Source organism: Corvus hawaiiensis, chromosome 6 (genome assembly GCF_020740725.1).
Source record: "Corvus hawaiiensis isolate bCorHaw1 chromosome 6, bCorHaw1.pri.cur, whole genome shotgun sequence".
Taxonomy (NCBI): Eukaryota; Metazoa; Chordata; class Aves; order Passeriformes; family Corvidae; genus Corvus; species Corvus hawaiiensis.
In genome coordinates, this window is record NC_063218.1 from 35,514,861 (window position 1) to 35,540,735 (window position 25,875).

The 25,875-nt window shown below is 42.5% G+C and overlaps 2 protein-coding genes across 2 annotated transcripts in view; both read right to left on the reverse strand.

Annotated features, from left to right (window-relative positions):
• Nucleotides 1–23,972, reverse strand: part of LOC125328024 (deubiquitinase DESI2-like) — a 90,598-nt gene extending 66,626 nt beyond the window's left edge. The window contains exons 1-2 of the mRNA XM_048308198.1: nucleotides 23,898–23,972; nucleotides 8,768–8,921 (exon numbers count right to left, since the gene is read on the reverse strand). Of these exons, the coding sequence (XP_048164155.1) occupies nucleotides 8,768–8,884 (117 nt within the window). The 5' untranslated portion in view covers nucleotides 8,885–8,921; nucleotides 23,898–23,972. The remainder of the gene's footprint in view (nucleotides 1–8,767; nucleotides 8,922–23,897) is intronic.
• Nucleotides 16,177–24,059, reverse strand: LOC125328025 (synaptojanin 2 binding protein). Its single transcript, XM_048308202.1, has 4 exons — nucleotides 23,898–24,059; nucleotides 19,841–19,977; nucleotides 18,217–18,312; nucleotides 16,177–16,781 (listed from the first exon to the last, which is right to left on the reverse strand). The coding sequence occupies exons 1-4, from the start codon at nucleotides 23,968–23,970 to the stop codon at nucleotides 16,641–16,643; spliced, it is 447 nt and encodes a 148-aa protein (XP_048164159.1). The 5' UTR covers nucleotides 23,971–24,059; the 3' UTR covers nucleotides 16,177–16,640.
• Between the last annotated feature and the right edge of the window lie 1,816 nt (nucleotides 24,060–25,875).

A 25,875-nucleotide genomic window follows, 5' to 3' on the forward strand; every position in this document is an offset into this window, starting at 1 on the left:
GATGTAATCAACAAGGGTCATACCCTATCCAATGTCTAACTTGGGCAGGTCAATCTATAAGGAAATGAATACCTTTGCTCTCATTCATACCAACCCCATCCTTCCATCACGCTGGCCCAAACCATACTTTGTTCTTTCCTGCAGACTCAGTAAAACACTAGCAATGCACAAGTCTTAAAGTTATGATGGTCCTTGTATCTGGAGTCTCCCAATCTCACTGAGTTACACTACTTTCTCAGGTGAGGGGAGAACATGCATAGGCTCAGCAGAAAACATTCTGTTTTGGGTTTCTGCTGGATACAACATATTTCCTGGAGGGTGCTCCGCTATCAGTGCTGCAAGCACGATGCTGTTTTCAATCATCTTCCCATTTCCCCTTTGACCAGCTCACATTGACACAGACACTGCCTGGGAAGAACAGCACCCACTTTCGAGCAAAGTTTGCTGACTGCAGCTGTTGCTGGTCAGAAGTAGAGAAGGGGACACTTTGCTCCTCTCTGAAAAGCCAGCACCAAGATAGATTTATCCCCAGAGTAAGCTCTCTGCACTGATAGAAATGAGAGGCTAAAAGAGACCAGATGAAAACTCTACAGGTAACCACTTGAGAGCCAGGTCTTCTAGGAAAGCTTTTGCCTCTCTCAGAGAAGCCCTGGAAGATCAGGAGAAATAAGCTTAGCATTAGTCCTTTGCTCAGCCTGAATGTCGGAAGTCTCTTCTGTTTGCTGGAAAAAGGCCAGGCCAGAGGTCTGAGCACTGGTGGGAGAAACCTGCTCCCACTCAGGCAAGAAGACAAAGTAAGCAAGAGGAGAGGACATGGCCACAAACATTTTGCCTTATGGCAACTCAGTTCTAACCCAGCTCCCATTGCACCTCCAAATTGCAGAGGTGACAGACATGTTCTGCTTACTGCTTACTAGAAGAGTGCCAAAGAGAAAGGATTCACTGATATACCCTCTTCCTTCTCCACTATCAAAGAAAATGCTATTTACCTAAATGAGGAGGAGGTATTCAGCTACATGAGACAGCTACAGGATGGGTATTCAAAGAACCAATACACCCAACTGAGCAATGCAGAATATGTATAAAACAGAAGCCGGTTTCCTGAATAAGCCATACCTGCCAAGCAAAATATCTTGTTCTAACACATGGTGCCTTTGACATTTGCCTTCAGTCGAGGAGACTTAAAATTCATAAGTGCCATAACCATATATAATTCATCAGCTGTCTCCATAGGACTGAAAAATAAATCAGATCAAAACCATAATCTGTTTTAAAGATGCTTATTAACATGTTGTTCAATATGCCAAATTCATTTTGCTTTGTGTAGTTAAAGGATTCCTTTTTTTAGGATTTTTCTTTGGTTTTGAAAGCACTTTGCCTTAAAATTAATTACACTTTAAAAGGGCTTTCCTTCTCAGAATTCATGTTGTTTGCTTTGCTTTTTAAAAACAATGTAGTTTTCCCAATATATTGAAACTATGGACAGAAGCCTCACTGAACTCAGAAGCAACATCAGACCCAAAAGACACAGGGAGTAGAAGAGATTTCAGTGCTGAGAAAACAAGAGCAATCTCACGGGTTTGGGAACCATGGCATGGGGGAAAGAGGAAGTGTCCTACCACGCTCAGAGAGTAAGGCAAGATGTAGGGAAAGAAGGAAGAGCTCATGTGCCAGTTGCACGTGGGTGATGAGGTGCAGCCCAATTCTGCAAAGTGCTGAGGGCTCCTCACGGTGATGAGAACTTGTGGTGCCAAGCCTTTGGTTGCTAAAGCCAAAATGCTCCTATAATATAATGCTTTTAAAAAGGAATTGCCAGTGATTCCTCACAGAAAAAAAAAAGAAAGAATACCACTATTCTCCCTACTACTGGGCCTCCTTACAGTTTTCAGCATATGCCCACTGGCTGATGCCCACTTAGCCTAGCTGAACTCACCATGCTGTTTATAGACAGTAGCAGATTCAGGATGTGGCCATGATTCCAGGGGGCAGGACAGAACAGGCCCTGGGCAGCAGCCTCTGTGTCACACAACCAGGACTGCATCACTGTGCAAATGCTGCTCCATAGAGGAGATCCCTGTCACTGCCTCTACTGATCCCCATGCAAATGGGCTTCCCACAAGGCTTTGATTCACAGGCTCTATGTGAGCAGCACTACTACACTTTCTACAGGAGTTTGTAAAGACTGTAACTCCTTTTCATCCCTGAAAAGCTGGGCACAGTGATAGCTTGCCCTGAACACTGCAGAAAATTAATTCAGTACTTTTTCACTGCCACCATCATGGTTCCAGACAGCCCAGGCCCTGCTTCCTCCACCCTTCCAACCCCAGAGCACTGTAATGGCTCCAATTCCTTCTTCTCTGTTTCTAGATGCCTGGGTACCAAGATCCAGGTAACCCAGGTGTCATCAGCATTGGAGGCCATTCCATCATATGGGAGGAATAAGAGATCCCAGGAGTAGAAGCTAGCAGGGGCCAGAGTAAGGCTTTTAGCATCTCAGTGCAAGAGGCAGCAGCTGCAGTATTCTGGCATGCCCCAGCACTAAAAATAGTAGTGACTGTAGAAGAGCTGTTCTATTGATACATACCACCATACAGCTTGACACATGCTGAGCTGGCCATACCCGCTGCTGCTTACAGCAGTTGTGTTTATAGCTGCAACCTGGAAGGTATTTTAGGATTAAATCCAAAGTCTGCTACCAAACACAGACCCAGACACACATTCTCATACCTTACATGTCTAAATGTTGACTTTTGAATAGTTCTCAAACAAATGGATTTTGTAGGTAGTTCACTTATAATACAACCATGCAGAAGTCCGCATATTGAAGATGTACCTTTGCAGGGCATGCTTATAAACATAAAGCTGAGGGCATGAAAATAGAGATGAAGTAGTTCTCAGCCAGAAGTGACAGCCTTCAAATACTATCACTCCTGGTTTAACTTCCATTAAAAATGACAGGTTAAAATGGCTCTCACAACTGTGCTGCTGTGAGAAGAAACCACTGCCAGTGCAGGTATCTCCGAATAGACAGCAGTAGTCTAAAGAGGAACTCAGATTATCAAATTTGTGTAGCTCTACTCCACTTAATTAAAACACTTCTAGTAATTAGGGAACCCCACTGGCTTTCCTCCTACCTCCAGATCCTCCTCCTCCTTGAAATTCAAATTTGAACTGCCCTGAAGCATGGAGAGTATTTCAACTCTGGATTGATTTCAAATTAGTAAGCAGATGATGCCAAGAAATGGAGTTTGGATTGACACTTCAATCGAAGTTCAAGAGAGTAAGACTGAGATTGGAAATATGTATTCACCTTTATTCACAGATAACTACGGACATTCAGCTTTTCAATCACATCAAGAATGAATCTGTCACATTAGACCTGGTAAATCTGCATCATTTAAATGTGTGGCTAAATAAAGGTTAGTTACCAAACATTATCACTTTACTGGCAAATCGATTGTAAAATAACCTTTTTTTGTCCTATAACTGGGAACAGTGTGAGCAAAGGAAACTCTCAGCAGACAAAAAGAAAATGGATTGAAACATAATAGAAATATGTCCAAAAAACAGTCTGCAGAGTAAGGGTCCAACAAAAGACACTGACAGCAGAAGGGATTAGATACAAGTATATTGGAAATCAAACCCTGGAACCCAAGTATTTAATTCCATAGTTGTCAAACTGACTTCCACACACACACACACTTCCTCTAATTTGTGGAAAACCTGTGAGGCTAAAAGAAGGGCATTGCATTAAAGCCAGATTAAGAGAGGGAACCACAATATCCCTCTTTTTTCCTTCTTGAAGTAGTCCAGAATCAATAAGTAAGCAACTAGGTCAGACCTAGTTTTGCAGCCCAAACCATATTTTACCATTTTGTTCTGAAAAACCAATAAATAGGGAAAGCCATTTTAAAACCATAAACTATGTTTTCTGCATTTGCATGCATCACATTGTTCAGCTTTGGTAGAAGGTTTAGCATGAGCAGTATCTCACCTCATTAAATCCAGCTACCCTGCGAGCTCAAAATGCACTCTGTGCCACTGTTAGCAATGCTACTGCAGTTCTACCACTGTGCTGTTGAATTCAGGAGAGATTCCAGCCTCTGTTTCTGCCCATTAGGAAGACTGCCAGCTGCTTATTTGCCTCCGACCTTCCTGTTGCCATAACAGTTGATGCTTGAAAGAGGGAAAGATAAAGCCAAGGAAAGGAAAGGGCAGTTTGTGGATAAAAGAACCTTATCTGCCAATATCCTTAAGTGATCTTCAATTCTGAACAAGATACAAGACTGGAAGAAGCTGGGAATGGAAAGCAGCTGTTAGAACACCACTAATTACATGGTTCTTCACAGAAATAAGGTAACTACCTCTAAAGGATGTATGTATTACTCCCTCAACACTACAGGGTCACTATAGCTTTATTAAATTGTCCCAGAAAACAATGCACTACCTGTTAGGAGATCTTCCACTTGCTTCACTGCAGTATTACTAGATCACTCCTTCCTGAATCTTTCTCAGCGCTATCATCTGTAAAGGACTGGCTCTGAACACTATACAGCTTCAGAGTTTGTGGGAGGCACAACCCAGTCCGTGACTCTTCACGGAGCTGAGCACTGACAGCTTCCCAGAAGAGTCCCTTAAAGAGAAACTCCTTCCAGAGGGAGTCATTTGGGTTGGCACTCTTCTGACCTGCAAAATACCAGCAAAAAGACTAGAGAGTTAGTACAGCTTTCCATTGGCATCTCAACCAAAAATCATACTATCTCTTAAGATCAGCTTCTGCTCTGGAGGACAGGAGCATAGAAAACACTGTATTGTTACAAAAAGGCACAGGAAGTGATCTGGAGAACTGCAAGCAGAAAGAATCTTACTTTCCTTTCTGGTAAATTTGAAAGGTGAAGGAATAGGAAAACCTGAAGTTCATAGAGAAGTGAACAAACAAGAATCTCTATCCACAGCTCACCTGCAGAAGTTCTCTCTTTGGAATAATCTTTGCATTCAATGACACATCACCAGACACATCAGGACCCTGAAGCCTATCTCCATGTGTGGAAGTTTAGCTGACTTGCAGTTTGATAACAAAGGTAAGAATCTATCATAACCAACATCGTACATATTGAAACTAGCAGAAAACCTATGAATTATTTAGTATGTTCTCTGAAAGACTTTAGCAGTCTGCACTCCAAACATGAGCATACATCACTGTCCAAAACAAGGGCATTTCTGGGGTCACTCATGCACTCTAGAAAAGGGCCAAAGGCTTACATTGCTTTTGGTAGAGGGCTGCACATACAGAGCGGCAGGAGAGTGAGAGACGAGTCAGGAGAAACACCACAAGAACCAGAAGAGTAGGAGAAGAAAGCAAAAAACCTGACAGAACAAGCAGATATGGAGAATAATTCAGGGAGTTTTGGAGTGAGATCTGGGTAACTCCTTGAAAGAGACAAGGAAAAAGCACAAATGCTACCTGCTGTACTAGATGAGAAAAGGACCTTGAATAGTTTTTTGAAATTAGAAGGTAACATCAAAGATTCCTAATTATATAATCACTTTCTCTAGTATTAACAACCCAAAGGGATTTGGGCTGTGTGCAGCAAAGCATGAGGCCTAGATTTTGAACTTTTAAGTGACTAGATACACAGTAAAAACATGCAGCCTTATTAAGAGCGGCAACTCTTCCAGAGAACTGGAAAACAAGCTTGTTTTTTACCTAATTTCAAAAGGTTCAGATAATAAGCTGGGCAAGTTAGACCTTGCTCACTTTCTTAATAAATCAGCTGAATGGCTCCTAGAAAGCAGAATCCTGAAGTCATCCTGAAGGATTATGGTACAAAGAAAAAGTATCCTCTACTGTACATCTTTGTAAATCTTTTCTCAATAGAACATTTAGCAGGAGAGAACTAGGGACCAACTCCTATTTTTGGGGGGCATCTAGTGAAGTTCCTCATGGTGGAGTAATGAATAATTTTTATTTGAGTTGCAAGAAGTAAAATTTGACCATTCTGAGCTATGATTGAGGACAGAAAAACAGGAATAAATGAAGAATTTTCCTCAGTGACAGAAGGTAAACAGCAGGATCCATCAACTTTTAACACTTGGAGGTATTTTGTTAAAATTTGAACTGGAGGAGACTAGCAATACAATAACAGTATTTTAAGTGATACCCTCATACAGATTTTATACAGAGAAGTGATACCTTTTACTTGACTAGCTTAAAATACAAAAATGTCTTAGAAGGTTTTCTAGTTAGTGACTTAATTTTCCCTTCTGCTAAGCCTCTAGTCTAGTAAAGAGTATCACCAATCTAGTTCAACCACTAGCTCTCCCTACTGAAAAATTTTTCAAATATCCAAGAGGCTTGATAAGGCTTTCTCACTAATTTCCAGAAAATGCAAAGAAGCTTTATACTGTTAATAGCAAAGGTTGTAACCAAGAACCATTTGGGAAGCCAAATATACTTCTTCCCGCAGCATTTCCCTGGTAGAAAAGCTAGTAGCCAAATTTTGTTTTCATTTCAGACAAAAATTTAATCCTCCATGGTCAGAAAAACAGAGTTTCATGAAAGGGATACTATGATAGAGTTTGTCTTGTCTTATGAAGCCACATTCTTGCCTAGAAGACATCAAAAGCTCTAGATCTTCATGGTGTGTTTTTATAGGTTGTGCTACTAATGGGCGAGAGAGAACCTATATATATTTCGTATCGATGACTCTTACATGACATCACTATTCTAAGGCTGCTATTGTAGCAGGATTTGTGGCCAGAGACAGATGCTATGGGACATAGTCAAATCTCTTTCCACTTGGGAGCAGATCTTCATTGTTACTGGGCAGTTGTTCCTTTCCCTGATCTCCTATAACTATCCAAGGCATCTTTTGCAATAGCTGACCAGAGGCAAAGTTATCTGTGTGAAGGTTCCTTCCATTCAGAGAGACGATAGGACTTGAACAGAAGCTCTGCAAACCAAAAAACAGCAGGGATTTGGATAAAGATCAGATTCTAGAAAATAGTTGGTGCCTGTGAACTACTGCTTAGAGAGCTATGGCATTGTCCACTTAGATCAGCTTTTCACAGCTTTGCTCCACTCTAAACAAACACTTGGTCCAGCAATTTGTATGACATTTGGACCCAGTTCCCTTGTTGGGAGTTATCCCTCCTGTGGAAATGTTCATTTCTATCATCCTGAAAGAAGCACAATCAATGCAGCCTCTTCTAAAAGCAGGGAACTGCAGTTTAGGCAGTGAAATAAGGGAAAGGCAAGAACATCCCCTCTCTTTAACCCAGGTAACTCCACTGATGGGCAGATTTTCCTCCTGGCATGTGTAACTAGATATTTCTAGTGTGCCACGTATTATGGGTTGTAAAGCTAAAGATGTGCTGGGTGAAATATTAAAGCTCTCTATTCTCTGCCCTCTTCCTGCTTTTTTAAGGTTATTTCAACAATTGACATGTATCCTCTTAGCCAAGGGATAACAGTACAGCCAGTTCCTGATTCTGGCATAGATCATCTTGCTGGAGAAGATCTCCATGCAGCCATGTGTGCAAGCAGCTGTGAACAAACGGCTACAAGCGCCAGCTCTTGAACAGTCTGTGTTGCTAAAGGCTGGGGATAAACACACAGGCCCCCAAATGATAAACTTAAACCATACTAACAACTGTTTCAGAAAGAGTTCTTTCATCAATAACAGCTATTAGCACATCCAAGTCTGACTCATCCCTTTCACCATCTGCACAATGTGTCATTTGCACTAATCTCACATTTTCTTTGCTCTACATTCTTCTTAGCATTCGTGCTTCCCAACTTGCAGGAACATTTTTCTGACCCTTCCCTATAAAACAAGAACCATCAATGTGTATTTAGATAACAAGAACATTGCACTAATTTGATCCTGCCACCTTGGAAACCAGTGGGTCAAGAATTGCTAATGAATCACTAATGCTCAGTGATTGTACCTTCAACAAGCACTGATTGTACAGATGGGTCACTTCTGTTAACACATTATTTTTGCATTCTTTTCACCCATACCTTGCTACACACTTAACGCTATGTTCAGATAGATCAAGTATATCAAGCACTCTCATGGAAAGTATGGGCGCTAAAGCAACTATGCACTGCAAAGCATTTACCAGGGCAGTTGTTAAATGACTGCCATTACTGCTGGTTTCACAAAGCAAGCACTCTACTTTCAGCACCTTAAGAGTTAATCCATATGGGAGATGTACAGAATACCTTTAAAAGGCATGTCAAGCAATTTGAATTTCTGAATCAAAATCTCAGGAGGACAACTTTGCGGCACACTTGGATTTCCCTCCCGCTAGTTCACCCCTGTCCCACGCCTTCCATTTTGGTGCTGTTAAAGTAGATCAGCATCTGACAAGTAACAGCCATTTGACAACTATCTGCCATCCTCCTTCCCCTCCCACCTCTCCCCACTGCCAGAGGAATCACAGCGGGAACACCAGCTTAACACTGGGGGTTTTTTCTCAACGGTAGATGTTGAACCTCTGCATCTTCTGTTGTTTAGCGCCACATCAGAAATGGTTGTCCCTGTTAAAGGGCAGCCTACAATCTCACCTCTAAAATGTTAAATATCATGACTGTCAGAATCTATTTCAGTCAGTTGAAGCCTTTGAGAACAAATCCCTTTACTTTTAACTGCTTCAAAATCAAGGCTTTATGCAAAAAAAAATGCCTGCATTTTGGGCAAGTAGGACCTGCTTTGCAAAGAATCAGCACAGATGCTTCCAAGACATTGACAGAAGCACAAACCTTGTCCTTTGGCAGCAACTGTTGAATCCTCAGGGTTATCCAAACCTTCCTCTCTCTCCAGTCCATCTTCTGTAATTCGGGCCTTTCCCACCAGCCCACATCTCCATACTGCACCATTCACCTTGAACAACAGCATACACGTTGACACCAGCATCTGAAACAGCATTTAGAGACAGCAGTAGCAAAGTTCTTTCTCTGAAGCAGCATTTTGACTAAGCTTTCTTGTTTTTTAACCACAGCCACGGAAGTCCACGTGCTGGATTGTGTTTATTTTCTAGCTTCATAGCACAGCTTCAGAGCACATATTCTCATTCAGCTGATCAGTTCTCTTACATTCCCTGTTTAGGATTTTTAGAAGTATTTATGCGCTACAAACAAATTCAGTAGTGAAATGGGACATACCAGCAGTTAAAGGAAAGATTAATTAAGCTTGACAAGCAAGGAGAACTTGAATACAGAATGAAGAAGGCTTTCTCCTCCTCATCCCAGCATGTCTAAATGTCGATGGAAGAACATCTAACATCCTTTTTCAACCTCTGAGCAAAATGCAGTGGAGCCCATAAAACACTGTGTTGTGTAATTTCACTACAGATTCAAACACTCTCCTCTAATTAATATTAGAAGGAAATTATCAGTTTGATCAGATTCCTTGACCATATGCTTGACCTACACAGTGCTCCCCCAGTGTTTTATAGCTAACTGGCAAAAATGGGACCACTGCTAGGAAAAAAAATCAAGCAATTTAAGGGGGGAAAAGGGACTCCAGACTGACATTTCTTTGCAGAACTGTGATCTCCAAGTGCTGGCCTGGCAGACAAACTGGCTTTTTGTGGCACTCCTGCCATAATTCAGCCATGTGGCATGTGACAGCTCAGCTGGAAATTGGAAGGCCCACACAGATGCAGGGATTGGGATGAAGGGGCCTAGGAGTTTGGTTTCTGCAGTGTGTCCCACTCCTTGCTTCTGTGCCTTTTCTGGCTTTACTCCATACCCGATTTCTGCTCCCTTCCCATGCAACCCCAACATGGCAAAGCCAAGGATACATGCATACTTCCCATGTCTAAGAGCACTTTGCAGGCAAAGGCATTATCTTTGCTGTCAGTGTGTGACCAGCACACCTTTTTGAGCATCAGTTGACAATAGTCTGTGAAGGAACATAAGCAGAACTGCATAAAGCCTTCTCGACATTCATTAGAGCCCCTTTTGAAAAGTATTATTTACGCAATGAAAGAAGAAAAACATTCATATAATCATGGATTACTACTCACCTTTAATAATTAAATTTCTGAACCATATTCCCAAGCTTTGTATTAACTTGCTATATTTAAAAAGAAGGAAGTGAAAGAAGCCCTAAATATTACAATTATTTTATCCCCTTTCTTATTCTTTTTTATTATTTCATTTATAAGTTTACCAAAACATGCTGAGGAGCAATGACTGAAAAAGACCATTTGGGATAACTGTGAACCCATTATTTCATGTACTGCATCTGGACTCCCATACAGGCTATGTATTTAAGTGGGACAGCAAATATCTCACTAATTAAGCAAGTAATTCTTTCATAGTCTCTAGTTCCCCTGGGAATCTCTATACTAACAACTTAACACCAGATTGCTAGTATCTCAAATATTCTAAATTTTAAAAACATCCTTAAGGATCCAGGCCTTTTTGCATGAATGAATGTTAATAACCACAGAATCATCTAACCTAGACTACTTCCCATTTAACAACTTGATGTCTTTCAATTAATATCAGCCATCTGCCTTGAAAACTGTGAACTATAAATTTCAAGTGATTCAGGGAAACAGAGGTTCTAGTCTATTTGTGTTATTAGCATCCAGAGTAGCTCTGTGGTTCATCAAGTACTTACTATTAGTTAGGTTAGCTGAAGTAGGCAGCTGTGTCAAAGGTGAAAAAACAGCAGCTTATGCCTTACACTGCTATTTCTCCATTCCCAGAAAACAGAGTTCAAATCAGCCAGCCCCAGCTGCATTCCCGGGCTTCCCCCTCCGTGCTCCCCAGCCCTAGCAGTCCTACTGAACCGGCTTCAGCTGTCATTTCTTTTAGATCTCATTTCATTTTCTTTAGGAGCACACTTTCCTCACACATTCACTATGAACAAGGACAAACAGATTTTCTTCAGCCCTTTTTTTAATCCACTTTACCTTTCCAAAAAAACCCCCTTTTCCCAGAGATGTTAGCCACAGATCAACAGACAACCCTGCTCTCAAGCACAAGAACAGCTTTCTTTCTGAAATCTGCATGCCTTTACTGAACTTTCTTTCTCCCTTCTTTCCCTGGAAATAGTCTGTCCCAGCAGAATGACATGCTTAGCATAAACTGCACTTCTGCTGCACTTCCCTAAGTGGTGGATACAGTCATCTGGCAGGTTAACTCTAAGAGCTGTCTATGCTGCATATCCAACCCATAGCAGGAAATGGGATACAGGTCTAATGTCAACTGCCAAGCCCTAACAAATACAAACATCATTTTCCCAGCAGCACCATGATCAGGAACTTGGAAAGGGAAGACAGACATGCGGTAAAGACAAAAAAGGGCAGGCCTGAAGCTGTGAGTTGTCACAACATCAACACAGGTCTTCAGAAGCATTCCCAAAGCTGGAATCCAGCTGTTACTGCTGTAGAATCCAAACAACCCTGCTTAAGATATTGATGCTTAGTAAGATACTTCATTATAGCATCCCTATCCATGGAGCAAACCTCTCAGGGCTTCTTTGGACTCAGTTCAGTGCTGACCAGAACCTCTTATTGCTCCAATTGTACAGCCTCCCCTCCCTCACACACATGCTCATGCTCCTGTTCTGGTGATCTGTCCTCCTTGACAAACCAGACAGAACAAGGGCAGTCACAGAATTAAGTGCCAACATTCATGTTCCAAATGGAAGAGAAAATGAGTAAGTGATACCAAATCCAATAGCTAGCTCAAATCAACTAAGGGAACCCAGTTGAATTAACAAGTATCAGTACTTGCTGACACAGAGCAAAAGCAGCAATTTTTCTGTAACAATTGCTTAGGTGTCATGGCAAAAAAATGCAAGCCAGGCACAAATGCTAGGCTGCTGAGAGATGGTGAAAAGAGATGAGAAGAGAACTTTACCAAATGGAAACATGGCTGGAAGACCTGAACACAAACACGAGCATACTGCTTGGTGAACACTCTCAAATCATTCACACGCTGCTTTGAGTAATTATCCTGCATAAACATCACACTTACAATTCCTTACAAAGGGTTTCAGCCTAGAAAAGTTGGTTTGGGCAGCCAGGTAAGAAATACAGTCACTCTACAGCAAAGTTTGCCCGCGATCAGTTACAGCTGCAGCAGCAAGGACAAAAGCTGTCAAATATGACAAGGAAAGCTGTTTTGAGTCTGCTCAACACTGCTCTTCATTAACACCTGTGTACGTTCTCATCGCATGTGGCCCTGTCTTGAAGGAAGCTTTGAAAGGCCTGGAGTGGAGGTGGAGAGAGAACAGAGCTCCAGAGATGACATGTACCACACATTGCAACATGGATGTAGCCTGAGTCTGCCTCAAGTGTCATTAGGAAAACCCTGAGAACAAGGGTATAGTTAAGGCCCTCCTGCAGAATTCTTTGCGTAAGCCTTCTTTCGGGCCCCCAGCCTGTGGAACACTGTCCCATTAGTAAGTTATCTGTTCTTTCCTTCAACGTGGGTAGAGAAAAATAAGTTCCATAAGTAAAGCCCACATCAATAAATTAGGAGAGAGGACAGGGAAAAAGACTGGCTCATAAAGCTCACCTGACCTAATCCTTACCCTTGTATCAGCTTCTGTCAGCAAGAGAACAAATGAAGTTTACTTACCACTCAAACATAATCTACTTAGTACTATGCAACATGCTGATACATGTATTTTAAAAAACTCAATGCCATACGCTATCAAAATGCATCCATTAAACAGACAAAGAATCCGATAATCAAGAGATGCCAACGGCTACTGAAAAATCGTAACCATGGGGGGAAGTTGCCTCTGTACCAAACTCCATTCACTATTTTTGTTGATGATCCAGCAGAAGGCAAAACCAGTACTGCCAATGATAGTGGACTGGTAAATAATACAGCAGACAAGGCAGAGAGACAGTAATCTTGGTTGGTCAGTGCACAGCCAATGCAAACAGGAGGTGCAGTCATTCAACAAAATGCAAAGTCAGACACCTTCCCCCACACCACGAAGGTCACATTGCATATGGACAAGGATTTAGAAGCTGGAATATACAGGCACTTAACACTTGCTTCTGGTGTCACACTAGGACCAAATGGAATCACTCTTTTGACCTACAAACTGAGAGAAGTTACCCCTCATGGGGCAATGGTGTTTTTTTACAGATTCCTTAGGGCAAGAAGGGCAAAGCTGTATGCCACTCCTAACAGACTTGTAGAAGTTAGTTAAGAAAAGCAAGCTCTTGGGAGCTGGCTTAAATGTGCTTTGTACTTATCTGTATCTTAACAAAAAAAAAAAAAATCAAAGTTTGCAGATAAAGATGGTATTAAGAACTCCAAGCATGGGGCACTGGCACTGTCAATAGTGGGACTCCCATGTGGTTGGAGTGTCTGGATTTTACAAAGCAATACAGAAACTGGAAAGGTACACAGAGCCAGAGAAACTACTAAAAGAGAGAAAGTACCCTACACAGAGAATCTGAAAGGGCTCAGTTGGCCTCATTTCCTAAAAATAATGTGAGAGGTAAGGCAATTACAACACATAAATCCCCTCAAAGGGAGGGACCATCAGTTATTAGAGGCCTCTTTAATCTGGCACTGAATAAGCTAACAAACCAGTTGTTGGAACCTAAAGGCAAATTGAAAGCAAGACACCTCTCCCTCCCACACACTCCTTTCTAGTTTGTGTTAATTAAAAAGCACCAGAAGTAGTGCATCTACCAATCTTCAGATCAAGTTTGGCTGCTCTTTCTCACTGTTATGCCCTCGCAAAATATGTATTATTAGCACATACAATTCTGAAGACTCTGAAACACGAATGCCTAGAATATACAGAAAGTCAAACTAGACAGATTTGTCTTTCAATTATGGACCTGAAAATCCATTCTTCAGCAGATAAGCAAGTTGACAATACATTTGAGGGAATAGATGAGAATCGGAGAGAAACACGGCTATTTAAGAGTTTCAGCTGCCCTCAGTATTAATGGCAAATGACTTCTTAAACAAAACAAACATAAATTACAGATAGGATGCTTTTTGTCTTCAGGATTTCAACTTACCTTTTTTTAAAAAAAACAGAGATTTAAGTTGTAACAAAAGGTAAAACTCTCTCTGATCACTTGTATTTGCAAGCTGTCCTCACTAGATTTTTTTTTTAATTTGCTTCTTCTGCAGTGATAGAAAATGTATATACAGCATTTAGTGCAAAGATGAAACTCAAGGCTTCAGAAACCACATGGTGGAAAATACTTTGAAAAACATGGAAAGGTTAAGTGAGACAGTCCGGCTGCTGAGACAAAGTAGTATGAGCGACAGTTCACAGGAGAGCTTGGGGCTGAGGTATTTTCCACTTGGGTTGTGTCAATAAATGGGACAAGAGGTAGCTGGGGATTAGAAAAGGGATTGTTTGGTATCAGGCAGATACACAAAGGTGTTCCTCACTTATAGACTGGATGGTTTAAATCCTGAGTAAAAACCACTACCCAGACTTCTGAAAAAGCTACTGAGTGGCAGTTCAATAATTGTGAACACTATGCACCAGAAGGGCCTTTTCTTTTTTAATAAGCCATGTCAATTATCTGGGCATTGGATATAAACCTCCCCCTCCTTAATAAACTGCTTGCAATATAAATGGCAATCATGTCTGAACAGTATCAAAGTCCCAAAGCTGAAAGGTTAAACAAACAAACAAACAAACAAATCCCGGAGGTTTAGCTTTCTCTTACTTCAGTGGGAAATGACTAAAACTAACCACTACCTTCCACAAATCCTCATTCTCCTAGCCTGTTCCACATATTCCTTCTCATCACAGAAACTCAACTCAGGCAAAGGCTAACAAGACAGGCCATTTTCTCACTGTCTGCATCTTTATTCTGAAGGCTGTGATACAACAGCATCAATTTCTAACCATCTATCTTAATAAACACATGTGCTCCACATGGACACCACAGCCAAATACACTCAGAGCAGGTCACAAACAAGCTGGTTCACGCTGTATCTGCAAAGATCTATCTACACAGCAGCCCTTCTGCTATCAAGCACAACTGGTTTGCAGGCCAAGGCAAGTCACTGCACACATTAGCCCAGGCCAGTCAACATCAATATTGTTCCCAAAGTCCCCTAAGAACATGGAGCAAAATTCCTTCTTACTTCTTCCCCTTACACTAGAGAAGTCTATATAGGCCAAAGCAAGATTTCATGTGGTCTAAGTGCTCTGAAACTCTGTGGTGATTTAGGAGTGCCATGTTCAACAGCATACCACTTCTATCTCCAGCAGACAGCGCTGAGCAAACACAACTATTTCAAATACATCAGCAGTGTCCTACAGAACAATAGAGAATAAAGATAAGTAAAGCACCAAGACACCAGTTTTTTGAAAACATATATTGCATATGTGATCTCTTTTTTGGCATCATACAGACCAGACCATGCATTTTGCTTTTCTTTTACAAAAACAACCAAACACATTGATTTCTTGGGAGACAAGAGAAACAGGTCTTACCCCACAGAGCCTCCTATAAGCTGGGGCATTTAAAACTATTCAAATCACAGTGAGGAGATGAGACCCTGCAGGTAAATTCAGTCACATGCTTTCCAGAGGAGGGTCTTTTCCCTCTGGTTTTACTTGCTAAGCTTTACCCCAGCTTAAAGCTGACAGCCTATCTCCTGAACATCACATAACTCTTCAAAAGCAACAGCCAGGACAATCCCAGCCTGCTCTCAGCTTCTCCCTTTCAATCATTGTTAGATTCTCCTGACTGCAGAGAGTAAGTGCAAAAAGTAACCCCCAAAACAGACCTCTAACCTGAGAGATGCAGACTTCAACCCACTTAATGAATGGAGGAACTATTGCTTCACTACTAATTTAAAGACTCTTCTACAGCTTCAGCAAATGCCCAAATCTCTTGCCACCACTCATCCTTGTGATTCAGTTGTCTGCTTGTCTCTCTCCAGTATGCTAGCATTTTGTGGAAAGCTTTCTCTTACAACCCTGACCCAAAAATGAGCAATTATTTTGACAATCAAAATCTTCTTCTAGCAGCAGGCTATCTTCTATCTTTCCACAACTGGCAAAATACCTCACCAATACTGCATATTACTGTTAAATCAGCAGCTACACTGATGATTTTACCTGTGAAACCACAGATCAGATTTTACACACTTAAGGCATTTATTTAGCAACAACCAACAAAACTTCAATAGGAAAAGTAATATACCCTTTGCATTGTTTCTCTTTATTCATGGTTCAGACAGAATTCATTAGATTCAAAAAAAAATTCTGTGGAAACAAGGCAAAGCCTCTAGTAAATGTTTTTGATTTAAAACCACCCAAACTCCCACTCCCTTTAACCAAAAGTTACATCTTAAAATGTGGAATAGATGAGTGTGTTTGAAAGTTCACGGTGCAAAATAGAGGAGGATGGCAAAACCTCCTCAGATTTGTCAAAAAATACAGCTATCCCACTCTTTACATAAACACAGTCTTCTCCCTTCCCTTTTTTCTCTCTGCTTCTATCCACCCTGCAACAAAATCAATATATAAGAACATCAGCAGCAGCTTTGGTGATAGGCAATGATCCTTTCTGGCATCAGTCTGTGACAAGATCGTTGATTCTCTTATCTTTAAATCACATCATAGCTGTGTAAAACACGCAGTGATATCCCAGACGTGACCTCTTCACATCCGCTGTCGATACCTCAGCAAGATCCAGACTGCTGTCACAGCAAGCGCCAGGCCTGGCACAAGAATGGCTGCTAGAGGAAGCCCACCTGATTCTCCATCTCCTCGATGACCCACAGGGCCATTCTGTGGCTGCAACTACAAGGAAAAAAAAATTATTTATGTCAGAGCCCATAACAAAAGAGCCCCCAGTTCTGTGCCTGGACCAGGTGGTTCTGTAAGAATGTTCAAAATTGCTTCCCCAGGTACCTGCAGACTTCACACATGGGAGGGTGAAAACAGCTTTGGATGGACTGAACTTCACTGCAGGGTGCCCAGTCATTACCACGCACCCTCATGTTTCTCTGCCACTTTCTAAACTAGGACTCAAGTGGAGCAGGACACACCTCATACAGCAGAAGCAGTGACACACACATACTATTTCCTGCTCTCTTTACCAGAAAAAAGGCATCAGTAATTCTCTCTGTTTTTCTTGCCTGCTTTATACACTGGGTCCAGAAGACTTACTCCTTTGCTAAGGGAGTAGAAAAGGGATCTCAACCCATCTCTCCCCACCAACATGCTTCGGGTAGATCAGTATTTCTTTTGTCCACTTCCATGCTAGGTGGGGATTAAGGATTCATCTCTTTTTTATATCTAAGATGGTGCCAGTATATTTAAACTATAGCAATCCATATTTCCTATTATTGTAAAATCATTTATGTTGGAAAAGACCTCTAAGGTAACCAAGTCCAACCATTAACACAGTACTGCCAAGTTTACTATTAAACTAAGCACAACATCTGCACCATTTTTAAATGCCTTCAAGGATGGTGACTCAACCACTTCCCTCAGCAGCCTGTTACAGTGCTTGACCACCTTTTCAGTGAAGAAATTCCTAATACCCAATCTAAACTTCCCCTGGTGCAACTTGGGGATGTCTCCACTTGTCCTGCCACTTGTTGCATGGGAGAAGAGGCCAACCTCCACCTGGCTAAGCCTCCTTTCAGGCAGTTGAGAAGAGTGATAAGGTCTTCCCTGAGTCTCCTTTTCTCCAGGCTAAACAGCCCCAACTCCCTCAGCTGATCCTCATCAGACTTGAGCTCCAGATCCTTCACCTGCTTCATTACCCTTCTCTGGACACGTTCCAGCACCTCAGTGTCTGTCTGGTAGCATTGGGCTGCACACACATTTCAACACTAACATGAGTGATGGCCTCTAAAACAAAAGGACATCTCTCTCCAGTAAGATTTTGGCCACTGAAATAAAACTGGACAACTTGAGATTCTGTCTTCACACACAAACCTTTACCCCAGAGAAATGAGATCAGTGAGCAAACACAACATACTCCAGCAAAACAAAGACCTGGGGACTTCTCCAAACTCACCTCTTCACTGATATGGTTGCAAAGTAATACAAAGACAATTACAGCCGAGGCAACGAGAGAAGGTCATAGGTCAAAGCAAATTTTTATATGCACATATCACACTGAGCACCTGGACACAATACTCTTCTTCCTCATGAAATAGCCACCAAGCATAGAAACCAGTCTAAACTGGGCCAGAAATAACCCTAAGAAACAGGTAAAACATACCCTGCGCTGAATTTTCAGAGACACGTAATAGCCTGCATTCCTGAACAGTTCCACAGCATCCTTGTGCCGCAGATCCTTCAAGTCTTTGCCATTGATCTAGCAAAAAAGGAAAAGGAAAACCAGATGCTGAAGGTAAAAACAAGCAAATTTTTAACAATGCAGGCTAACATAGGAAGGATAAGACATAAAAATCTTCGTCTTTCACATAATTCTTCATTTGGGACATGGTACCATAATCAGAAAGATCCAAATTAATTAAATAAATCATTCACTCATCTTATAGATATATTTTTATATGTTGAGATAGAACATGAGAAACTCCAAGCAAAAACACAGAGGTACTGAAAAAAACTACCTAGAAGCAAAATAAGAATATAAGACCACAGTTGTGTCAATAGCAGCTTCTGATGTTGTTGCTTTACTGGAAACAAATCAAAGGTGTGATTCTGACAGCTAATGAAAAAAAAAGAGCAGCTACAGCAAAATTATTATTTTAAGTCTCTTCCCTTGTTTCCTCTACTGGTGTACCTTTGAAACCTCTCTGAGAGAGTATTGTAAACACACATTCATAAACATACTGATGTAACAAAACCAAGCAAAAAAAAAATTACTTACATACTTATGGGCATCCACTTGCAAGTGTTAGGATTTTTCTTAATTTAAAATAATATATGATGGCACAGGGTTTTATAACCTACTTGATTTCACTCACTACGTGATTGTATTCATCCTAATTTTTTATTTTCATCCCCATTACTCCTAATTGTATCCCCTAAGATCACATCCAGTGCCTCCTTTCTCTTCATATTTAGACATCCCAAACACAAGTACATAAATATTAAACTGTCAAGGAAAAAGAGAATAATATTCTCTGTTTAACTTAATATCACTTTCTGGATCAATAATAGGCTCCAATTAGTGCAAGGCAGTCTACAGAGGCTAAAAAGATTACATGTGGAACATATTAAGCAAGTGTAAAATAAAATTAGGGAGTATAAAAAGGTTGTGCATCATACAAGGACAGGCTACTTCTTCACCCATCACTTTGTGAAGCTTATTTCTTACATGATTGCCAGCTATCTGAAGAACCAGTGGGTGTGAACATCAGCCACCTGAAAACATTTTTCTAAAAGGAGAAGCAGTCTATGTTATTCTTGAGGAGCTGAAATGAAGAGAATTTTACGGCCTAAAGGTTTTATAGTCTAAAAATCCTCCTGTGCAAAAAGATCAGAAATCGTGGATTGCCAATCAAAAAATGTAAACTGAAGAGGTGGAAAACCTTTAATTACATGTGTGTAAATGATAATCCACTGTGAGCAAGAGAAGGTCTAATGGATTCTAAAACCTTAGGGAGGCAAGTCACAGAGGAAACAAACACAGCACTACGAAGCACTTCTGTGGCAAATCAAGAAGGCAGAAAAGATAAGCCCATGTGTAGAGGCACTCAGCTCCCTAGTGCTCAAAGCTCTCCCCAGATCCCCAAGACAGCTCCTCCATGGAGTTTGCTTGGCATCACCTAACTCATTCACCACATCCTTCCTCTCTCCGTGCACTGTGATGGAAAACCTGCCTCTCATATCACATCACTGACCAAGAACACGGGGCAACAGAAGAAAGGGCTTACCGCTAAAATTTTATCTCCTTCTTGTAAACGGCCATCAAGGTAAGCTGCCCCATCCTTTTTGATCCGGCTGACATAGATGCTGCTGTCATTGGCAATATACTGCTGATCTGTCCCACCAACAATGTTGAAGCCCAACCCTAAGGTAAGCCAAAGAGAAAGCCAATGAGAAAAAGCTCAAAGCTTCAAACATTCTTGCTGTCTTGCTTGTTGGGGACTGCACCCTCCCACATTGTCTTGCTTTCTCCACCATACAAAAACTCACAGCACACAAATCTGCATCATCCTTGCCAAGCACCTTCGCACTGTCTAGGAAAGTCATTCTCATGAAACTGGTCTTGAAATACTAAATGAGAGACACTAAATGCCTGAGAATCCCAGATGCCTCATTACACAGAACACCTGTGAGCTGTTTTCAGGTGGGTGTTGGGAAGTACTGAGGGGCATGCCATCATTTCTGAGACACCCATTCAGCCCTCAGCAGGAATACACTTCTTCAGCACAGGATGAAAGAAAACAAAAGTATTCTGCATTTCACATGAGGTTATAGTAAATTACTACCTTTGAGCTACAAGAAACCACCTCTGACAAGCATTTTGAGAGATGGGAAACAGGATAAGGAAAGGCAAGGAGCATTAGACCCCATCTAATGAGGAAACAGGCAAGCAGAACTGTGCTACCAGCTTGAGGGCACCTAGAGCCCAGAAGGCTCCCCTTCCACATCTCAGGAGCTAGAACTGGTGTGCTTTGCCTCCAAGAATAAGATTAGGTTACATGAAGCTACTTCAAATCGTATACAATCACTTTGTTCTGTTCCAGGAATTCAAACATGACAGGAAATAAAAACAAAGTTCACAGATTTAAAGCAAAACAAAAAGGAATACACATACATTTAATAGAACTGATGTCCACATTTTTGCATTTTATATTATTCTTTAAAGGAAGCCTCAGTTACAGATATCAAGCTGGATCCAGCTTCTGGATTAAAGTTAAGCCTTCTTGTTTCATCAAAACCCAGAAGAACAAATTGAATTTGAAGTCTGAAAACCCAAAGATTACGAGAGCACATTCCCCATTGCACATGCAGCTAAGTTTCTCTCTAAATGAAAATGCATGACAAGAGACAGGAAAGATTCCCTAAGAGACTTGCAATGAAAAAAGAAAGAAAAGCCAAGGAAAAAGAAAAAAAAAAATCAAATACACAATCAAAGTAAATGGAAAAAAAACAACTTTTTTTTTTTTTTCTGACATAAACCAGTCATCCAAAAGCTATTGTCAAGAACAGCTAAGGGCAAGTTCTGCCCACGTTCAGCCAGGCTGATTTATTTGTTTTCGCTTTCTTTCTTTCTTATCTTCTCTCAAAATTGGGACTGGAAACCTTGGAAAGGAGAGTTTCAAATGAAAGTAAAACCACCTTGTGCCTGCTGGGAAGCAGCATTTTAAATTAGTCACAGGAGATCAAAGCATTTACAAAATGAGTCATGCTATTTTAAGTGTGCATCTACAGCTGGGAAGTAAAGAAATATTAGCAGCAATTTTGCCACACCTTTTTTTTCCTTCCCTTCCTGGCAGCTTCAGACAAGTGAGGGAAAAAATGAAAGCAAGAGAAAATTGAAGAAATACTGACATTTCAACTAGAATAATATCTGTTCCAAGAAGGGCCAGTTGTGCACAGTAATACACCTTTCAACAGCATTATGAAAAGAAAAAAAAAATTAAAAATCCACGCTCCTAAAAATTATTTGCCATAAAGCCAATAACCTAGGAAAAGGGGAAATCAATACTAGAGAAAGTATAAGGTTTAATCAACACTTATTAAAAAGCCAGAAAGAAGGAATCATGGTCTCAGCACACTTTGATTCTCTCTCTCATATATAAAACCCCTCAAATAGGTATATATATATGAAAAAAGTTTACACTTTGCAACTTTTTACCCACAACTGGAAAAATAATCAAGAGTCACAGCTTTCATCAGCAGAGGCAGATCTTCGTGACAAAGAGGCAGCAGTTCATGCTAGACCAAGTTAAGTATTCACAGGGCTTTGTCATTCTGTCTTTCCTTTCCAGCACTCAGACTTCCACTCTGCCTAAAAATATCTTCCCTATCAATCCTTGAGCTCTTTGCTATTCTCTCCCTTCCAGTTCATGCAGCCACAGAGAGAGATGCAGCACAGCTGGAAGAAAAGGAGTAAGGGGAGGAAGAAAGCACACAGCACTAAATCTCTTGTCTACAAGGGACCAGAAGCAGAATGGCAGAGCTTTAAAAGCAGGCTCTGGGCTAAACTTCTGACCCTCCCTAAGGCTGCAGACCTCCCTATCCCTCACTTACCCTCCCTGGAACTAAAAAAGTCCCTCAAACAGGCCTTTAAAAAAAAAATCATGACTGGCAGGATTAGGAAACTGAGATTGAATACAAGAAAATTTGAAAAAGAGACATACATACACTGTCCTGCCACTGGAAATACATTCACAACCTATGCAAACTTTTGCCAGAAATGTTTAGCATCAGACCTATTTTAAAAGTTGCAGTCGAAACTGCAATTCAAGAGATTACAGTATCCAATTGTACTTCACAGATAACAGTGTTTTGTTCCTACCACAGAAACGAATAATCGTTCACATGGCAAGTGCATCAAGGCCATAAGGAGCTGTAGGACCTTCAACTCAAGTAACACAGTTAGAAACCTAACTCTAAAGATGCACAGCCCATCTCAGTGACTACACAAATGCTGCTCATGGTAATCGAGACTGAAATCACAGTGGCCACATTCAAGACCATTTTTAACTCTGCCCTTTAACATTCCCTTACATCTTCCTTAAAGTTTTAGGTCCCCAGATGTACAGAAACAGCCTTCCCACCAGAACCGGCTCCATCTGGCACAGTTTTCACTGACAAGCACAGCTTCATTAGCTTAAGCTCATGGCTATGCTGGTAGGGCTACACAGCTTTCACATCAGAAGCCCAATCTGGTGAGCGGGGGAGGCAAAGGACTGCTCCCTGGGCTCACATCCTCTGGTTTCTGATCATCAGCATGAGGGCCAGGACCAACTCCAGCCCTGCGGAGGACTTACCTCCACCCCAGAGAAAGGAAACACGCACACCAACAACGTGGGAGCTGGGGGTCTCTGGGGAGCCCACGGAGCCAAGGCTGGCCAGCAGCCGCACCCAGCAGTTGTGCAAAACAGAAGGGCTGCCACGTTTTCGTTCATGCTCATTTTAATTACAGAGAAAGCCTCACACACCAAAGTACAAGTCTAGCTCCAAAAGCCCCCTGGAGCCTGCCATTCTCTATAGCCAGGATTTTGCTCCAGAGCTGTGCCAACTTCCCTCACTTCTGAAAATGTGATCTGAATAGCACCATAAATCCTGTAAAAATACAAGGTTTCCATGAGCGCACCTGCTGTTGTGACATGAAAAGCAAAGCCCAAAAAATGCCCCACGAACTGCCCCATTCTCTCTTCCTTCCAGCGTATGCTACTTTCTCTCACCATCCCAAAGCCTCTCAAGGGACGCTGCACAATGAACGCCAAGCTGACAGTACAGGGCATGGCCACTTGGGCATACTATTTTCTAATGGCCCCTGACTCAGGGTATCCAGCGCGGCTGAGGGCTCAGCGGCTGCCGTCTCACTTGGAAGCAACAGGAGCTCCACCGGAGATGGCAACTTCCCGGGAAAACCAGAGGCGAAACCAGAGGCGAGTTGTCCGCAGGGACACCAGCCTCTACCGGAGCTCCCGCAGAGGACCGACCCTGACCCAGCCACCGCTCCCTCACGCAGGGCACGAGCTTTTCCCAGGGCAGTGTATCCGCCACGGCCCTTTCCAAGTGCACGCCGCGGCAGGGGAGACCGCTGGGCCCGGCAACTCTGGGCGCTGCGCTTCGATCCTCCCCGCCGGGACCCTCCCTCCGCCGCTTCGGTGCCCGCCGCGGCCGCCCCGCCGGCCGCCGCCACCCCGCGCTTCCGCTCCGGCCTCCCCGGGGGCTGCGCAGGCCTCGGCGCGGCTACCCCGGCCCGGGAGGCGCCGCGGACTCGGCGCGGAGAGGCCGCCCCTGCCTTACCTGAGGGTCTGCGGGTGAGGCTGATGATCTCCTCGGCGTAGCTGCCGCCGCCGCCCGCCACGCTGCCGTTCATGCTGCGGCCTGAAGGAGAACTCGGCTCCCGGGGCAGCCTCTCTCGCCTCCTCGGCCGCCGCTGGGCCGCGCCGCGGAGCGCTGGGAGTTGTAGTCAGCGCGGCGGGAAGCGGTGCCAGCGCGAGTCCCCCGCGGGACGGGGCTGCTCCCGCCGGCGCCCTGGGGCCGCCCGCCACCGGCGCTCACCGCACAGGCGGGAGAGGAGCGGGCCCAGGGGAACCCAGCACGGCGTCCTCCTGCCCCCCGCACCTTGCCTGGCCCCTGCGCGGCATCTGTGCCTGGCCTTGCCTTGCTCCCCAGGCTGGAGCTGGTTTCCTTAGGAAGGTTAAGGAGTAGGCCATAGTTGTCTCGGGTAGGCATAGCGGAGAAGGAGGGAGATGTATGACTTTTTCCCAGCCGTTTTAACTGTCCTCACAGCAAACTGGAAAACAGATCAGACAGTGCTGGGCAGGACCAAAAGCCCAATGCGGGCAAGTAGCACAGAGAGAATCCATGCCAACGCCAGCTACCTTGCAATGCAATAAAGTGATCTAATTCAGAAACACAAATGGTGCACAGAATCACCGTGCCACTGCTGAGTCAAGAAATACTTCACTAGGTCCTGTAGAAGGTGTTTGGTTTGAGATTTGAGAAATTTGCTCAGAACTCTACAGAAGAGAGAATTACCTAGCAATAAAGGGCAAAGTAGAACTACTTGCTATCTAACAGAGGAGCCACTTAAACCTGGGACTCTGTACCTCAGGGTTTATTGAACCAATAGATTATCAGGAAATAGCAAAGAAAAATTTATCCTTATCTATTTCAGCACATGGTACAAGTGTGTCAATACAGAGAATGACAACAGGGAGCAATGAAGAGGCCTGATTCAGTTTAACCACCTGACTACTTGGCACTATGAAGACAGCCACATCTACATGCTGCAGGAACTTCTCTGATGAAAATGAGGACCAGCTTATCTGGTCCTCAGTGTTACACTACCATTTTGTTTGTCTGGTACTGCAGTAAAGATAACAAATATTTTTGATTGCATTCCTTCCAGGATTATCTGCACTTTTGGATTCCTGAATTTAATAGGGAGAGACAATCTGGACACTGGATCTCTGAATGCTACAACATTAATGCTTAGTGCTAAACTGAGTGTTAGAACACCTGCCTCAGAGGTGGGAGACAGGCATTCAAGGTCCAATTACACTTGCAATGATGAGCAAAACCATGACTCGTGTGATAGACTTTTTTGTTGTTGCTCAGTAGTGTTTGCCCTAAGTTGAGGACTTTTCAGTGTCTCCATACTCTGCTAGTGAAGAAGTGCACAAAAGCTGGGAGGAAGCATGGCCAGGACAGGTGACCTAAACTGGACAAAGGGATATTCCATACCATAGAATATCATGTCCAGTATATCAGCTAGGTGAGTTACCTGTAAGGGGGTCAAACACATTCTGGGACGGGCTGGGTATCGGGCAGCATGTGGTGAGCAATTGTACTGTGCATCACTTGTTTCTCTTGGGTGCTGTTATTGTCACTCATTATTATCATTATTATAATATTTTAGTTTGTTCCAATTATTAAACTGTTTTTATCTCAACCCACAAGATTCACCTTTTCTTTTTGAATCTCTGTCCCACTGGGAGGGGTGGGAGGAGAGTGAGCAAGCAGCTGCGAGGTACTTGGCAAACTCCTTCAAGATACACAGTGTTCCTCAGCAGCAGTTCAATGTATTTTAGAGATGACAGTCTTGGCTTAAAACAAAATCAATTTTATCTTGATCGAACTGCAATATTAAGTGTTTTTAAAAGTCTTCTTTAGCCAGAAAGAGATTTCAAACAAGAAACATGGATATATTGTTGTAATTTAGTCCTAGGCAGCTCCAGGCTTCACCTACCACAACTGGTCTGCCACGTATTAACAG

What these genes read in the sequence shown, in the direction of transcription:
- LOC125328025 (XM_048308202.1), bottom strand. Translation starts at nt 23,970, where the DNA reads ATGAACGGCAGCGTGGCGGGCGGCGGCGGCAGCTACGCCGAGGAGATC. An exon ending in AAGGAGATAAAATTTTAGCG is followed by an intron (nt 18,313 to 19,840) that starts GTAAGCCCTTTC and finishes CTTTTTTGCTAG; the next exon opens with ATCAATGGCAAAGACTTGAA. An exon ending in CTCTGAAAATTCAGCGCAGG is followed by an intron (nt 16,782 to 18,216) that starts GTATGTTTTACC and finishes TTTTCCTTGTAG; the next exon opens with TTGCAGCCACAGAATGGCCC.